This window comes from Xenopus laevis, chromosome 1S (assembly GCF_017654675.1).
Source record: "Xenopus laevis strain J_2021 chromosome 1S, Xenopus_laevis_v10.1, whole genome shotgun sequence".
In the NCBI taxonomy this organism is placed as follows: Eukaryota; Metazoa; Chordata; class Amphibia; order Anura; family Pipidae; genus Xenopus; species Xenopus laevis.
Genome location: NC_054372.1, coordinates 13,504,753 through 13,523,164, shown reverse-complemented (window position 1 = coordinate 13,523,164; position 18,412 = coordinate 13,504,753). Strand labels below are relative to the sequence as shown.

At 41.6% G+C, this 18,412-nt stretch overlaps 2 protein-coding genes across 3 annotated transcripts in view; one reads left to right on the top strand and one right to left on the bottom strand.

Moving 5' to 3' along the window:
• Nucleotides 1–3,326: 3,326 nt before the first annotated feature.
• LOC108706522 (vimentin) lies at nucleotides 3,327–6,266 on the bottom strand. Its single transcript, XM_018243017.2, has 2 exons — nucleotides 5,796–6,266; nucleotides 3,327–4,006 (listed from the first exon to the last, which is right to left on the bottom strand). The coding sequence occupies exons 1-2, from the start codon at nucleotides 6,250–6,252 to the stop codon at nucleotides 3,327–3,329; spliced, it is 1,137 nt and encodes a 378-aa protein (XP_018098506.2). The 5' UTR covers nucleotides 6,253–6,266.
• Nucleotides 6,267–12,926: 6,660 nt separating this feature from the next.
• Nucleotides 12,927–18,412, top strand: part of mfsd10.S (major facilitator superfamily domain containing 10 S homeolog) — a 44,023-nt gene continuing 38,537 nt past the window's right edge. Inside the window, exon 1 of one of the 2 annotated variants that reach the window (XM_018235916.2) lies at nucleotides 12,927–13,073. The gene's annotated coding sequence lies outside the window, so the exon portion shown is untranslated. Of the gene's footprint in view, nucleotides 13,074–14,796; nucleotides 14,813–18,412 lie in introns of those variants that run through there. The other variant, XM_041574813.1, reaches the window with a different exon arrangement.

Below are 18,412 nucleotides of genomic sequence, written 5' to 3'. Positions count from 1 at the left end.
CCTGAATTCAGCTTAAACCTCATTGCCCTGGGCAAGAGCATGCTCAGTTTGCTCCTCTTCCCCCGCCCCCTCCCTTCTCTACTGTAATCTGAGCCCAGAGCAGGGAGAGACTCAGGCAGGAAGTGATGTCACCCCACATTAATACTGCAGCTGCTATCCTAAACAAACAGAGAGTTTATAGAGCTTTTTACTCAGGTATGGTAAAATATTCTACAGAATAAATATAGCATTCTAGCTTGCACTATTGCAGCTAATCTATTGGCAATAAAATGTCTCCATAGCTTTCCTTCTCCTTTCAGGTAGTTTTACCTTTTTCCAAAACTGAAGTATAAAAGTGAAAGTTCCTGTGTGGCAGCTCAGTGATCCAGGAGCAGACTCTGGACTGTTGCAGTGGGCTCCATTAGCTGATACATTTCTTAGCTGTATCTGTGGAATTTTAGCAACTATTGTATCAAGTCTTACAGTTGCCTTTAATTAGATTTAGGGATTCTACTCAGCAGAGACAAAGATAACAAATGTATCAACTAAATGGATCTAAATTAATTTAGAACAATTAGGGGCAAATTCACTAACCTCCGGAAATTCACCAGCGACGGCTTCGTTCACATCGCCACACTTCGCCAGACGAAAACGCTAATTCACTAAAATGTGAAGTTGCGTCCAGGACACCAAACAATGGTGAAGTTTCGCTAGCGTTAATTCGGCGAGCAAAGCGAAGTTGGGCTAGCGTTGGCTAATTTGCATAAGGTGGGAAGTTAAATTTTAATGGATGTATATGTTGCAGCAAATACATTACACTACACAAGCCCGGGAAACCTTAATAAAAGATATTATATTGCCCTACACGTGAGCCCACTGTATAGTTTATGTGCCATATGTAAGGAAATGTAGGGGGGAAGCTGGGTACCCTAAAAAAATGTATGATCTTTTGCAGCCTATCTTTTCTAAACTGAAAATTCACCAGCGTTTTTTTGGGACTTAGAAAAATGTTCAACTTTTTTTTTGAGGAACTCCTGTCTACTCTATTGCAATTCGCCTGGTCTAAGGTGGCGAAGGCAAGTCTGGCGCAAGAGGTGAGTTACGTCTATTCGCCAGAGCGAAAATCCGCTTGGCGTTAGGGTGCGAAGTAGTGCTAGAGTCTATCTCCTTCGCTAGTGAAGTTACGCCAGCGCCCGTTAGTAAAATGGCGAACTCCCGAAATGACGTCACGCTGGCTAATTTTCGCCAGCATTAGTCACTTCACCCTTTAGTAAATTTGCCCCTTAGAGTGGCCGACCAGAGCTGCTTTAGAAGGTGAAAAATTTAACTTTACACTTCAATGTTCTTGCACTTCAGGTTTTTGCTGGAGTCTCGAAGCCTCTTTTATACCAGGGGGTATTATTAAAATATTTACTATGCCATGGAATTGTATAACCTTTTTATTTATTTGTTTTTGTAGATCTGACTTTCTTATACTTTGCCAGAAGAGATTTTATTATGGAACATGGTGTACAAGAAAGAGAGATGGAACATTGTCCACTGGCCTGCAGGGGAATTGCTGTAATTTGTAGGACATCTGATACCGTCTGCATTTATATAACGGAATTGTCATTAGAATCCACAGACATATTTTTTATTTGCAGGTTTAATTTATTAATTAATTTGAACAATAATATATAAATACACAGGGAAAATGCTGCACCACAGGCCTCTATGTAATAAGCATTGGCATATGTTTATTGGTGGGAAAGGGGTTAATGTAGAAGAATGGTAGAACACTCAGTATGAAGTCGACTTGCAGGTTCAGTCTTTATGGGTCCACGTTCGTCTCATTATGCCTGAAAAGTGGAGCTGGTTACGACCTCTCGCTTTTATACTTTTTGCCCTTCGGTTGAAGAAACAAAAAGATATTCATGTTAATACAAGTGTTTCTTCTAAACAGAATTATTATGTCACATGCATGCACTTTCCTGCCATACTATTCATTACAGAAGTCAAATTTCTGCCAGTTATTTGTTGAACTATATTTCCCAACAGCACTATGTCAAGGGATGATGCTAGTTGTCCAGCAATAGCTTTCCAGACAATGTAACATGGGAATGATACTAACCAATTACAAGTCAGTACCTGTTCTTTTGTCACTTTTAAGGGGCAGTTCACAGTCAGATTAAAATAGCAGCCTACGACCTGTTGCAGTTGGTTCCTTTTTATTTGTAGTGGATGTCCCCAACCCAACCAACCAGAAAGGCTGCTGCATACGTTTCCTTAGCTCCCTGCTAAGGGCAATATACAGTTATCTGCACAGCTCCATACAGCTACAAATATCCATTTACTTTGTTATTCAGACGTACAAACACAAAACGAATCTAAATGTGAAAAGCTATTTTAACACTATAAATATTTTTATTTTGCAGCCGGACATCTTTTCACCATGGAGAGGTAAAGAAAGCAGAGGGTAAAAATCTGTCCATGGGTTAGAAAGTGACCTGGGTATAAATGTAGAACACTATACAAAGCAAAGTACAATCATAAATTCATACAAACACCCCAAGGTATAAAACTAGTAAATAGTTGTGCTGTCCATTAAGGGAAGAGACCCACCAAAATTGGTAGTTATGTTGGTCTATTTAAATTTTTACAAAAAGTTATGGGCATTTTTCCCGGATTGCAGTTAGCCAAACTGATTGGTTGCTTAACACATAAGCTGCAACTGAAACAGGACTGTAGTTCCCTAGCCAAACTGATTGGTGGCTCAACAAGGACATAAAAACTGGAAAACCGTTGTTTAACCAACTATTTTTTGTGCATGTGCTTTAAAGTTCCCATTTCCTATACATATACCTTGAAAGGGGTAACCTCACATTATCTTTGATATAGGACTAGCAGTGAGTCCTAAACCCTTGGGAATACAAACCATATGATTACAGAGGAGCTTTTCATTGTTCTGAGACTTGTTCTCAGAGACCAATAATGTCCTTTAGCCGAATATAAGTGTAAAATGTGTTATGTGAGGTCTGGGTGAAAAAGTTGGAGAATCCATGGGCCAGAAAGGCTCTGGGGTAAACGATGCATTGGTGGCCTTGGCATAATGGACCAATGTGTGCATAACCTGGGCCGATCATGAACATGGTTACACGTGCCCATGGAATGGTGGAAGGTAAGGGTTTTTTCAACCCATAAAAAAACACCTGCAGGGGAAGAGGCCTTATGACTGCTTCCTGTTCTGAAACTTGAGCTTTGGGCCCTCAAGATAAACACGTTTGCACCAGGACAATTGCATTCGCTGACATGGACATCACTGTAACACTAATATGCTTATATATAGTAAGACCCAACACTAGAAAACTTTAGTATTTCTTACCCTCACTTTCAGTCTTAATTCCAAGCCTTTGTTCCTCTTCTTCCAGCAGTTTTCTGTAGACTGCTATCTCAGCATCCAGCTTGATCTTGATGTTTAGCAGATCCTGGTAATCTTGCAGATAGCGTGCTAAATCAGCCTTTGTCTCTAGTAACTGACTCTCTAGATGAGCGATGATTTCATGCAGGGCTGCTACTTCTTCCAGGTGCTTTGCTTCCATATCCTCCAACTGCTTCTCCAAAGCTTCATTGCGGGCCCTCAAGGTATCAATTTCATTTTGCAGATCTGACACTTGAGAGGAGTACCTGCTGATATCCTCCCTGATGGTCTTCATTTTTTCTTCATTCTTGGAGACCTGTCCCTTTAGGGAACCAAGCTTGGTTTTATACCACTTCTCTGCATCCTGGATATTTTTGGTGACTTCCTGTTCAATTTGAGCACGTATTGCCTTAACTGCTGCTGCCAGGTCAGGGCGACTGGTATCGAGTTCTGCAGAGACCTTCGATTCCTCGATCTGCTTTAGTAAATCAGCCACTTCTTCATCATGAAGCTTCTTAAGGAATTCAATCTCATCCACCAGCTGCTCAACTTTCCTCTCCAGTTCAAGCTTCTGAATGGTTGCGTCATCCACATCCTGACGGAATTCTCTCAGGGTCTGCTCAGCTTCACCTGTTAAAATGAAACAATTTTTGTCAATATTTTATGTTTAAATTGCTTCTTATTTTTAATGCTACACAGATTTAATATAATTTCTTATTTCGGATAGTTGTGGTCTTGTTATTGTAACTTCCTAGAGTTCTTCATCTTCTCTTTGAAAATGTTTAAATACATTACATGATAACTTTATGGTTTGTTTAAAAATACAAAAGAAAACATAATTTTGCTGACCATCCTCAAATAATGAATGTACCACTTCCTATTCCAGGGGTCCTACTTATCTCATTAAACCTCACCTCAGTGCATATTTAAGGCCTCTCTCCACCCAACCCAGGCCCACAATGATACGTTACTGGAGAGTAACTTACAGATGCTCAACCTAGGGTCAATAGATCCATATTTCTACATAAACTCAATAAACACAGCTGGGTAGGTACATCTTACATTAAAATAGGCAGTTTCCAGAAAGATTTTTACATTTTTGCTAAAAATTTTTTTGAAGAATGCAATTGTGATATTTAATGTATATAAATGAATAGCTCCAAAAACATTTTTCATGAGTTTTTTTATACTGATAGTAGTAGTAAAACTAAACAATAAAAGAATAGTACAGATATGGGATCCATTGTCTGGAAACCAGTTATCCAGAAAGCTCAGAATTACAAAAAGGCCGTCTTCCATAGACTTCATATTATAAAATAATCCAAATTTTTTAAATTGTACCTTGTACTTGATCCAAACAAAGATAAAATTAATTGTTGCTGGCAGCAGAACCAGTCTAATTGGTTTATTTAATGTTAACATCATTTTTTAGTAGACTTGAGGTATCAAGATCCAAATTACGGGAAGATCTGTTATCTGGAAAACCCCTGATCTTGAGAATTCTGGATAACAGGTCCCATATCTGTATTTAAATAAAGATTTCCATACTTTATTTTATATTGTTATACAGTAACCCATTATTTCATACATTTCTTGATTTTTTTAAGGACAATGGCTGTAGTCTTCATAAGTCATTGATTCCTAGTCTCAAGGACAATAGTTTTCCTTCTTATTACTACTGAGTTTACATGTTGCTGGGTGGAAAATTCCATACAGAAAAAGGAGCAACAAGAGATACATGCTAATTATGGTGTCATTCATTTTCTTTAAACACTGCATTATATTTTATAATATATTTCCTGTAATATAATTGATATAGTTATCATATTATGTACATTAGGAAAATTATTAATACTGATTGTTAAATGTGGGTTTTGTTTTAGAAAACTGAATTATGGGGGAAAAAACTACCCTCAATCAAGCTTTTTTACAAGCACAATATATGTTTTTCTCAAGATTGTTGAAAATAACTTCCTATTGACTTTAATAGACGCTTGACAGGTCTTATTTGACAATTGTTTTAATTTGAATAAGTTGGACAAACAAATTTAAATTGCATTTTTATTTTGCCAAGATTTTCCCCAAATTGTGGGGAAAAAAGCATTTTCAAATGGTAAAAAATGTCAGAAGATCTGGGACTACAATTTTGTGTTTTCCTAGAGCTGAACTTTTGTTGTGACTTAACAGAATAGGCAACGGAAGACCTCCACTGAGAGTATAACACATTTTTTACAGAGATTTAGCATGAGTTCCCTGATAAAATTGGTTGTGTAGCGTTAGACTAAAGGAAAGGTTGGTAATCCTTCCAACTTCCATCATTCTACCTTAATATTACTTTAGGGAAAATACCACCATGCCTTCAACTTTCTCAATTTTAGCACTGAATGGTCATTGCTTGATATTGATTGATATTGCTTACCTTTTAGGATAAGTTCTTCATCGCACTTTGCATTCCAAATATCAATTTCTTCTTCTAGATTTCCCCTCTCAATTTCAGCCATGCCCTTTTCTTTGGTTAACTTCTCAATCAGGTCTTTGAGCTCCTTGAATTCCTTGTCGTACTCATCTGAAATGCAAGGACCCCTTTCTTTCAAGCGGACAGTTAACTCTTCAATCTCAGTCCGCAGTGCCTTGTTCTTTTGCTCCAAAGAATGGACTTTATGGATGTAGCCTGCAAAGCGGTTATTCACTTCCTGAAGTTCTTCCTTCTCATTTGGGCGATAAATGCGGACCTTAGGAATTGCTTCTTCTACAATCTCCTTAATCCCTTCCTGGCCCTGAGAAAAAGACAAGTTATCATGACCAGATGAGCTTTGACGCATCCTGCTGGATTCATTGACAGCCAGAGATTTTTTAGAGTAGGAAGCGTTTCTCATTTTTGCCTACAATGCACTTGGTCTTTGTTTCAGAACTGACCAAGCAATAGCACAAACATCGCTTTTATACTGTACACAGGAATGTGTTAAATACCTTGCAGTTGTTCAAGTTCTAATGTATGGTTTCAATTAATATCCAATAAAAGTGTACAAATGGGTTGACAGCATGTAGCATTCTTCAAGTTTGGCACCTCAGTGACAAATATTTTTAGAATTCTCTGTAGTGACATAACAAATCACCCTTTGCATTTTGCTCTTCAATTAGCCCTCTGTTTCCATGCTGGCCCAGGAAAAAAAAGTCAGTGTAATAATTTGGAATAAAATTTGTTCCTCTCCAGCTATATATCCCTACTAAGAAATAATTGTAGCACACTATGTTGGCTAACCCATTAGCTAAGATGTTCATTTTATCCAGAACCCACACATTTTCAATGAAATAAATAGTAGGGTAGAGGTGAGGATATTTAATATTAGGAAGTACTGTGTACACTAAAATATATTTTATCATACCACAGTAGGACACCTAATACCTTGAGAGATCCCTGGAAACCTAGAAAATATGTACTTCTTCCAGAATAGTCCTTGTTGTTGCCCCCATCTCAGTGCAGTGGTTCCACCACTGTCAACAGCCTTTCTTGAGCTAACCCCCTCCCTTGGGCTAACCCCCCCCCCTCCCAGTAATGTAGACCACCAGAAACATGGTCAGACTGGGAGGGTTGAAAAAAATTGGGAAAACTCAGGTGGAGGCTCAACCAAAGCAACAAAGCCAATTAGCGTTGGGTCTCAAAGGTCTAGGGGGTCTGAAGTTGAACAGGGATCTGATGGTCCTGTGCTGTCTGCATTACCACCGGTTCACTCCAATGGCTATGCTTTGTAACTGCAAGTAAGCATGGCTTGTTTCACCTGTAGTGAACTAAGGGGCACATTTACTAAGGGTCGAATATCAAGGGTTAATTAACCCTCGATATTCGACCATAGAAGTAAAATCCTTCGACTTCGATATTCGAAGTTGAAGGATTTACCGCATTTAGTTTGATCGAAGGAAAAATCGAACGATTCGAAGGATTTTAATCCATCGATCAAATGATTTTCCTTTGATCAAAAAATGCTTAGAAAGCTTATGGGGAAGGTCCCCATAGGCTAACATTGATGCTTAGTAGGTTTTAGTTGGCGAAGTAGGTAGTCTAATTTTTTTTTAAGAGGCAATACTTCGACTATCGAATAGTTGAACGATTTTTAGTTCGAATCGTTTGATTCGAAGTCGTAGTCGAAGGTCGAAATAGGCATTTCAAATGGTTGAAGTAGCCAAAAAAAAACTTTGAAATTCGATGTTTTTTTCACTCGAATCCTTCACTCGAGCTTAGTAAATGTGCCCCTATGTGTAGTAATTATGTTTAGTTTGGCAGCATGACTATTGGCCTATCTATTTTGGCCACTAATTACACTGTGTGATCAGTTATTTTGTTATTTCATTGATTTACACAATTTTTGTGGTTTTATTTAAATGTTATCCCTGCATTTTTGTTTTTTATGTATTTTTTAGCAAAGCTGTTTGGTGGTTTTTTAGCAAGCTGTTTGGTGCTTTGTTATAGCAAGGCATCTGTTCCCTTGTTGGATTCATCAGAATGTGTACATGCCAAAAATATATAGTTTTCTGTGGGGTCTTTGTACATTAGGGGGTCTTGCAGCACATAATACGCAGTCAGGGGGCTCTGTTTCAAAAGCTGAGTGGGCAGGCGTAAAAATTCATATGCGTGTTTTTAATTTGGGGCCAGTACAGCCCACATACTTTGGTAAATCTATGCATATTGGGCATCAAACTGTTCAGTAGACTCTGGCTTTCATATTTAGGGTGATTTTCCTTTGCAACATTTGTAGATGATTTACAGAAATGACGTAAAAACCTATACATTCATAACAGTTCTAGCGCAGAACCCCTCCCCAGCACACTCACACAAATCACCCACATCCAATGCCAACATTGTAAGATGGAACTAATAAATATCAATCTGCAAAGAAAAAGCATGTGTCATGTTATTGCACCTGTGTATGTATAGTATAAACCTCAGAAAAGATAATGTGCTGATAAGATTTAAAAAAAACAAACAAAAACAGAATGTATGCCAGCATCCAATTCAGCCAAATAAAATATTTAGCCTATCTCCCTTCCTGATTGACCCTCTAAACCATGATTGCGGCAGCATAAAATATTTTACCAGGCCCCTCTCCCAAACACCTGTGCCAGTATCAGTGCAGCCAAATAAAACATTTATTTAGCCCCACTTAAAGCCCCGTGTACCTGTGCCAGCAGCGAGCCCATATAAAAACAGGACCTCCTGAACCTGTGCCAGCATCAGTGAAGCCACATCAAATATTTATGTTTCTTTTAGCCCCCACTACCTCTGCCAGCAGCCAGCCAGTGCCACATAAAACTGGTCCAACAACTCTCTCCAAACTTTGTCTAAACCTTCTCCAGTGCAAGCGAACCAGAGCCATACCAGGATCCCCTGAACAGTATCCCCAGAATCAGTGTAGCCATATTAAATATTTCATTAGCCCGCAGAACCTGCCCCCAAGTACCTGTGCCAGCAACAGAGAATCAGTGTCCAAGTACAGCCATTAGCCATATTAAATTATTAGCCCCACTGTGTACCTGTGCCAGCAGCCAGCCAGTGCCACATAAAATTGCTCCAAACTGACACCCAACTTTCTCCAATTGATCTGCAATGTTTCTTTAGTGTGAGTGAGAAAGAGCCAAACCAGCATAAGTTCTGGTCCCATCGGCAATTGATAATGTGATATCACTTGTAGCCACTGTGCATGTGCCATCCTGATTCACCAAACTAAAATAAAGGTGTAGCGCTATAGTAAACTGACTTGTGTTAGGGCAGTTTAAGCTACTTTCCTTTGTGGGCTGAGACCACAGATGAGCTCTCTTTCTCAGGGGTAAGCCCTCGCAACGCGGTGGAGGCAGGGTATAATGTAACTGTAACCTGGTGCGATAGCACAATGATGGGCGCCAGTAGTTCTTTAACGGTTGAACAAAGAACTGTATTTATTGAACAATATCACATAGATCATTTAGCACATCGATCCACAATGGAGTCTAGAACATACACAGCAGCATAAAGGAAGCATATACTCACAGCACGTATAGGCTGAATCCCCACAGGCTAGGGAATATACAGCAGAGAGTAAGTTGACAGCATGTGATGGATATTGCCCAGTTTTCAGGATATCTTCCAGTGGCAGACTAGGGGAACTCCTGACATCCCTATCTCAACACTTGGTTCCATACTCTGGGTCAGTAATACCCTGGGATCCTCTAATCTCCTCGGTGGAGCCTTGAGCTGCTCAACTAAATAACCTCTCTATCACTCCTAGAGCGATCTATAAAACGAGTATAGCTGTCTAATTACTAGGGCCAAGGCGCCTAGGGTCAGCACTACCCATTCCCTTCCAGCCTGCTTGGTTGGGCTAAAGCAATGGACCCAGAACACATGGTTCCTAAACCTTTTATACTCTGGCACAGTGCCATCTGGTGTACACTGTGTGAACTGCAGGGGTTACATAAGCACAAAGTCCCCATAAGGACCCACTGAGGTGTCCATATTACTAGGGATGTGCCTGTAATGTGTAAGGGTGTCTAAGATTTTCACATCCCTACAAAGATAAATGCCGGCAGGAGGGGGGAAGAGGGAGCGCTAAATGGAAAAATGACAGAGCTGAGGGGGTTGGGGAGGACGGCTTTGTGCAGTTTTTAAAGGCCAACAAAGTAACCAACATAGTAAAATTTTTATTTAAAAAACTAAAAAAAAATTCTCCTACCCTGTCTACCCCTAGAAGAGATGAACTAGGAGAAGAGATGAGGAAGTCAGTACCAGGCAGGAGGGGCCCACAGGGTTTTTACCTGGTGTCCCATCTGCCCAGTCCGACTCTGCCGCTTACCTCTTGCGTCCATGATTGGAGGCGGGAGGAGCAGGCCTGGGCTTACCAGGTTTTTCTCCACTGTCCTACCGGTCCATTCCAACCCAGCAAGGTGGTATTTCCCCCAGAGAAGGTGGCAATAGTGACATTATTTGGCAACTAGATGCATTTTCAGCACACTCTGAACACAAACACAACTCTTTTGTGGGACAATAAGGACATCTGTTCATATGACACTTGAAAATGTAGAAACCGCAAATCTGTAAAACTTCCAGATACCTGCCATGAATTTGTCACAGTTATGGCCCCAGGGCCGCCATCAGGGGGGCACAGCAGGGTCAGTTGTCCCGGCAAACTCTAAGGTGAAAGTGGGGCCCGGCTGTGCTGTGCTCTCTTTTTACTTGTAAGGGGGGCCCTGGCCATCAATTGTTTTTTTATTTTATATGGGCCCCCTGACCACCAATGCTTTTGTTTTATTTGTAAGGGGTCCCCTGAGCACCAATAATTTTTTGGGTAATTCTCTTCTTTCTTTATTGTATTTTAAACTGGGAGGGGGTACAGAAGACAAAAAGGGGTGGGGAGGAAACAGGGGGAAAAGAATCCACACATCAGTTTGACATCATTTGCAATAACATAAAAATTTAAATAAGTTAGACAACAAGTCGACCACCAATAATCTTTTAAAATTTCTACGGGGCCCTGACCCCCAATGGTATTTTTAACTTGTAAGGGGGGGGGGGGGCTGGCCACCAAAAAAGTTTATTTAATGTTTAAGGAGGACAGTGACCACCAATAGTTTTTTTTAATTTGTGGGGTGAGGCAGAAAATGTTGTCGTATGGGGCCTTGTGAATTCTGATGGCGGCCCTATGTGGCTGTTATACTGTAGTTTAGAGCAGGGGTCAGCCATTTTGCCCCCTCTTCCACAAAATAAAAATAATCTGGAGCCGCAAAACATGACACAGTTTGTTAACTTTTAAAAGTTTTAATCTTTTTTTAATTTTAACTGTGACAACAACAGAATACAACAAACAGAAGTGCAGTTTGTTGTGCAGACCTACTTTGAAATAAATTAAACACTGAATAGCCCAATTAAATGTTAGTGTTCTCATCTGTTTAATGAGACTTCTGCTTCTGAAGCTCCATGCTGATCTTCCTTCTCTTGTCTTGAGTGTGTGTCCGCAGTAAGGACCATGATGAATCATCTTGCTGCGGCTCGGTCTTGCCTGTCACTCCTGGGATGTCTATACAGCCCTCGCACCTGCTGGCGGCTACTTGAGTGTACGCACTCAAGAAGCCACCAGCAGCTGCGAGGGCTGTATAGACGACCTGACAGGCAAAGCCGCAAGACTGAGCCGCAGCAAGCAGGATGAAAAGCCGCATGAGGCTCCGGAGCCGCGGGTTGTCTACCCCTGGTTTAGAGACTTTTAGAGCTTGTCCCTTAATGAGTTTATGTCAATAAGGGACAAAAGTGTTACAGTTCAGTGAGTCAGTCAGAGTACTAACATGTAAAGACTGGATACCAGAGTTGTCAGGTTGGCGGTTTTCCAGCCAAAGTGGGCTACTAATTTATAGGCCAGGTGGATTTTGAAAGTACAAACTAGCCAAGGTACGGATTTGGGCTACTTTTTGGGCCTTTAGCTGGTTTGTACTTTGGAAACCAGCCAAAGTTTTTTTCTTGGCCAAGCCTGTGTCTCCCCGTGCATGTTGGGTAATGCAGTTTTTGTTTAACAATTTGCCAACTGCCAAGTTTAATGTAAGACTGCAATACCCAGCATGCAATGGGACTGACTTGTGTAGAAGTTACGCTGTCACTTGCTTCATGGAAAAATTTGCGAAAGTGAAAATTTTAAAAAGACATATTTTCACATTTATTTATTTTTAAAGGAGAATTCAACCCCCTAGGCTCAAAAATCCATCCACATCGGCATCTGGTGGCGCAAAGTCACAAAGTTTCAGATTTCTTTTTCGGAAACTTTGTGACTTTTGGCTCATGCTCAGTAGACAGGGGCGATCCTGGCCCCTCCGCCACCTGAGGCAGCTTGCAGTTGCTGCAGCCCCCCTCCCCCGTGCGCTCACCTTTTTGCGCCCGTAGGGGGTCCATGAGGGCGGCAGAGAGGGCCAGAACGCTAGCGCAGAGAGCATAATTGTGCTCTCTGCATTAGAAGAACCGAATTTCCGGTTTTCAAACCGGAAATGCGGCCCTTAAAGTACCAGGAGTGGCATTTTTGCTGCCCCTGGTACCTAGTGGGGCGCTGCTGCCTGAGACGAAATTCTCAGTTCGCCTCATTGGTGAAGCGTCCCTGGCAGTAGATCCGAACTGGCAAATGCCTCTGGGGGGGAGGGGGGAGGGATTTTTGAGCCTAGGGGTTGAATTCTCCTTTAAGACTTTTTTTCACTGCACATATTGTGCTATTTTTGGGCTACTTTTGAAGTGCCTCTAGGCTGGTTTTGTAGCCGACTTTGGCTGGTTTTGAGAAATTATACCTGGCTGGCAACCCTGCTAGGTACCACTTCAGTGTGAGGTAGGAACACCAGACCCAGAGCAGCAGGGCTATTTTATTTAAGGCTGTTTTATGTTATTAAACATTTAGCTGATGGTTTAACCAATCTGCACAGAGCAGAGAACAATTCGGGGAAGTGTGTTACTATTGTCTATGATGAAACAAGACATGTTGTGCCCCAGGGCAGCCGCCCAAACACTTCCCACTCACACAGACACAGCCCTTAGAAAAGACAAAAAGGTGTGACGCAGTGTTTAGATGGTGAAGATGTAGGCGGGTCCGGTTAGAGCAGTGGGGCGGAGCTGAGGAATTAGAGAGTATGTGCGGTAGTCAGGGAGCGGGCTGGGGAGGAGCCGAGAGGCACCGGGCTGCAGATTCGGATTGAGGGGAAGGTAAGGACCGGGGTATAACACTATTAGCACGAAGACTGTAAATTCTAGGGGAGAGTGTGAGGCGCGGGAATAAAGATGGCGGACTGTGTGAGGGAAAAGGAGGCTGAGGGAGGGGAAGCTTGGAAGTTTCCTGGCAAGTCTTTAAGTATAAAATGGTAGTTCAGGGGGAGAGCGGCAGAGAAGGTGATGCTAAACACCTGGGCTAAATACTCCTCCTGTACAACTCCCACAATGCACCTGGGGGGGAAAGGAGGATTCTGGGAGCGGTAGTACAGGAATAGTTTCACTGTGTTTCTTGTACTTGGAGGGGGTTAAACCTACAGCTCATGTTTAAGGGAACTTTTTTTTTTTATTGAACATTAAATTAGGTCAGGTTCAGAAGGAAAGTCATATACCTATGGCCCTATATACACCCCTGTTTTATTATCTTTAACCGTTTCTAGATACTGACCCTTGTATTTGCTGACAGCTCTTATCACATAGAAATTATTTGCTACAGAATTTGTGCCTGTGGTACCCCCTCCCCCCGGAATTATTTCCATTTGTCTTTGTTCAACTTTAAACTAACTTTTAGTATGAGGGAGACTGTCCAATTGGCTCCAGATTACCCTAGCAACCATGTAGCAGTTTGAATGACAGACTGGAAAATGAATAGTAAAACCTAGATAGAACGATAAGTGATAAAAGGAGAACTAAACCCTGAATTTAAAAAAACCCTACCCTACATAGACCCTGCTCCCCCCCCCCAGCCTAGCTGTTGCCCCTAACTCTTTACTTACTCCTCGGTGCAGATTTAGGCTTTGGAGTTCACGGCAGTCATCTTCTTCTCTTCGGTAATCATCGGAAAGCGATCGGCACATGCGCAGTTGACGCAATCTTCTGTTTCGCGACAACTATGCGTGTGCCGAAAGTCACGGAAATTGCCAAAGCGCCAGAAGAAGACCCAAAGTTTACCGAAGAAGAAGAAGATGGCGCCCGTGAACTACAATGCCCTGAATCTGCACTAAGAGGTAAGTAAAGAGTTAGGGGCATTTACATGGGGTAACAGCAAGGATGGGAGACTAAGTAGGGTCGGGGCAAGGGTTTTTATAATTAAGGGTTTAGGTCTCCGTTAAGGCAACAGTAACATTGTAGCCTCATAGACAATAGTTTATTGACTGTTGGGGTCAGTGACCCCCTGTTTGAAAGGTAGAGGAGCTAAGAAGTTAAATGATTTAATGGGGCAAATATACTAAAGGGCGAAATTTCGCCTCAGAAGACTCCGCCACACTTTGCACAACTTCACCAGACTTTCATTCACAGCGCATACGATAATTCATCAAAATTAAAATTACGTCTTGGCAGACTAACACTGGCAAAGTGTCGCCAGCAAAAATTCATCAGCGCAAACTTTCTCTTAACTTCATTAACACCCTAATGCTTATATATAATGTCTTTATTAGTGATGCTGGTGAAACTGTTTGAAGTGGCTACTCCAAGGAAGCAAAAGAAAGACAAAAGAGATCCTCTAATGTCCTAGACATGAGCCCACCCTAAAACAAATATGGCATACCCCTGAAATGGTTAAAACATTTTTTTAACAATAACAACTTTTAAACATAATCCCACTTTAAAATATGAAAAACTGCCAGCATTTTGTCTTTTTTTTTATGACTTTTCAGCACACAAGAAATTATGTCACGTAAGATTGAGGAGGATGTAGCTTCATCTTTTCAAGTGAAAACAAACTGGCGAAAAGGGTAACATATTGGAAACTTTGCACTTTGATGAATTTGCGGAGTAACGATTGTTTGAGTGAAACTTCGTTAGCGCTGAGCGCTTTGACTAGCAAATTGTCCTCTACACCTGTTAGTTCATTGCCGATGTCCCTTGCCGAATTTTTGCTAGCGACGGCCACTTTGCCTCTACATTTTATTTTTAAAAAAAAATGAAGTCCAGTTGAAAAATTGTGGAGAGTAGGATATTCAATAGGACATACTTATAGTTAACATAAATGATGATGCAGTAACATGGCCAGCAAGAGTCGAGTCAAGAGTGAGTTTATCGTTATTTCATCCATATACAGTACGTTTGTACAGTACACAGTGAAAGAAACAACGTTCCTCTAGGACCATGGTGCTACACACAACATAGATGTACCGGACAACAGACAAAAAGTGCAAGTGCAAAAATATGCAACTCCTGCAAGACAGGACAACACAGTGCACACTAAGAAGATGTAATATGTTAAGTAAATAAACATGATGGGTGTATCATTGTGATATGATAGTAGTAAGAATATGATAAATATCATGATAAAGTGCAGATGTGCTCATAGAGAACAATTGTATCCATTGGCTATTTATTTATACAATGCTGTACAGTGGCTGTGTAATGTTGTGGTATATAGTAAGGTCAGATGGAGTGTGTGTGTGAGAGGGATCTGTCCGGTCCCTGAATATTCAGGAGCCTTATGGCTTGGGGGAAGAAACTGTTACACAGTCTGGTAGTGAGAGCCCTAATGCTTCGGTACCTTTTTCCAGATGGCAGGAGTGTGAACAGTGAGTGTGAGGGGTGTGTTGGATCAGCCACAATGCTGGTGGCTTTATGGATGAAGCGAGTGGTGTAAATGTCCGTGATGGAAGGAAGAGCGACACCTATGATCTTTTCTGCTGTCTTCACTATCCTCTGTAGGGTCTTGCGCTCCATGACAGTGCAGTTCCCTGCTCAGACAGTGATATAGCTGCTCAGGATGCTCTCGATAATCCCTCTGTAGAAGGTTTTGAGTATGGATGGTGGGAGATGGGATTTCCTCAGCTTGCGCAGGAAGTAGAGGCGCTGTTGGACTTTCTTGGCTAAGTAGCTGGTGTTGTGGGACCAGGTGAGGTTTTCCGCCAGGTGGACACCAAGGAATTTGGTGCTTTTGATGATCTCCACATTAGAGCCGTCGATGTACAGTGGCAGATGGTCACTCCTAGTCTTCCTAAAGTCAACAACCATCTCCTTTGTTTTGTCTACAACCATCTGCTTTGTTTTTGCTCAGTGTGGTGGTTCTGGAGGCTGTGGTCAGGAAGTCCAGAATCCAACTGCAGAGGGAGGTGTTCAGTCCAAGCATACTTGGCTTTTCTATCAGATGCTGAGGAATGAGAATGTTGAATGATGAACTGAAGTCTATGAACAGCATTCGAACGTAGGTGTCTTTTTTTATCCAGATGAGAGAGGGCCAGATGGAGGGTGGTGGCTATTGCATCGTCTTGAGCGATTTTGACGGTATGCGAACTGTAGGGGGTCCAGTGGTGGTGGCAGCAGGGTTTTGATGTGTTTCTTGACAAGCTTCTCAAAACACTTCATGATGATGGGGGTGAGTGCCAAAGGACGGTAGTCGGTGAGGCAGGACACTGATGACTTCTTTGACACGGGGGCAATGGTGGTGGTTTTGAAGCACTTTGGGACAGTGGAGGTGATCAGGGAGATGTTAAAGATGTCAGTGAAAACATCTGCCAGCTGATCAACACGTTCCCTTAGCACTCTGCCAGGGATATTGTCTGGTCACTAGGCAGAGTGATGGTCTTTCTCATTCCTGTGTTGTTCTGTGCTTCAAACCGTGCATAGAAGTCGTTCAGCGCATCTGCAACGGAGGCGTCACTATCACAGACAGATGGTGTTGACCTGTAGTTTGTGATAGCCTGGATGCTCTGCCACATGCGCCGCGTGTCGCCATTCTCCTGGAAGATGCTGTGTATTCTCTGAGTGTATGCGAGCTTAGCTACTCTGATGGCATGAGAAAGTATGGCTCTCGCTTTTCTCAGGGAGACTTCGTCACCTTCCTTGAAAGCAGAGTCTCGGGTCCTCAGTAACAGACGTACCTCTTCAGTGAACCATGGCTTCAGGTTGAGGCATGTAGTGATGGTTTACAGAGTACGATAGCATTAAAGGGCCCTAAAAATGACAGGGTTATGGTATATAAGACATAAGGGTTATAAGGACAAATTTGTGATTTGTAATACATTCATGTCTGATTAATATACCTTGAATAAACTTCCTTAAACTAACCAGGAGTTAAAACCTAGAATTGGACAGTCAAGGGTTTACAGCAAAATATGAAACTGCTTTCTAAAATATGATGGGACTATTAACAGCCCTTGGCCCTGGTACTGATACTTTCCCCACCCTGATTGTTGAATGTCCAAACTACAGGGGAGGTGAGTGGGTTACAGGTACTCAGGGACAACCCTGCTGCTGGAACCTGATTGGCAGTTACTTGATAATCCATTACGTGGTCACAAACCCTTGACACCCCCTAGGTGCAGTTGTGTTCAGAATAATAGCAGTGTGTTTATAAAAGTGAACAAAGTCAAAATCCTTATAATAGCTTTTATTTACATACACGCAAAAGCATTGGGAACACTGCACATTCTGTTCCAGATCAAAACATGAATAGAAATGTATCACATGTGTGAAAGAGGAATTTTAGGCTATTCCAAAAGACGGTAGTGGCTGCATGCTTCTTTACAGATGCAAAGATTATAAAAACTATAAAAAAAACTATAAACTGAAACATGTTTCAAGATTGTGCCTTCCTTTGAATGACTGAACTAATATTGAGTTGTATAACAGTGTTTCTGAGAACTGCTGCACATCTGTGTTACTTGGAGTCCACCAACTTCCAACAACCTGTTACATTCCACAATTCTTCTGACTTTCTTGCTTTTGCCTCACAAACACCATTTTTGATGTCCCCCCACAAGTTTTCTATTGGCTAAAGGTGCAGGGATTGAGCTGGTCACTCTCTACTATAACATCAATCTTGTTGGTCTGGAATTAAGATGTTGCTTATTTACTGGTGTTTTTGGAGTCGTTGTCTTGTTGAAACCCATTTCAAGGTCATTTCCTCTTGGGCATAAGGCAACATGAGCTCTTCAAGTATTTTGATATATTGAAACTGATCCATGATACTTGTGCCACCATGTTTCGCTGGCTTCACTCTGTACTGTGACTTGAATTCAGTGTTTGGGGGTCGTCTGACAAACTGTCTGCGGCCCGTAGACCATCAGTCCACAAAATGTTGTGCCATTTCTATTTAGGCCAGTCAATGTGTTCTTTGGCAAATTGTAAGCTCTTCAGCACATCTTTTTTTTCAACAATGGGACTTTGCGGGGGCTTCTTGCCTATAGCTTGGCTTCACATAAGCATCTTCTAATTGTAACAGTATCACAGGTAACTTTACTCCTTCTTTCATCTTCCTGGAGCTGATCATTTGTCAGAATCTTTGCCATTTTGAATCTGCTGCAGTGCTTAAAACACACACACACACAGCTTATGTATTTATGTTTTTAATGATGCACATTTCAGTATGAAAA

Excerpts from the sequence above, each read along its gene's own strand:
- LOC108706522 (XM_018243017.2), bottom strand. The coding sequence starts at position 6,252 with ATGAGAAACGCTTCCTACTCTAAAAAATCTCTGGCTGTCAATGAATCC. Across the intron at positions 4,007-5,795 it reads TGAAGAACTTATCCTAAAAG|GTGAAGCTGAGCAGACCCTG; the intron begins GTAAGCAATATC and ends TCATTTTAACAG.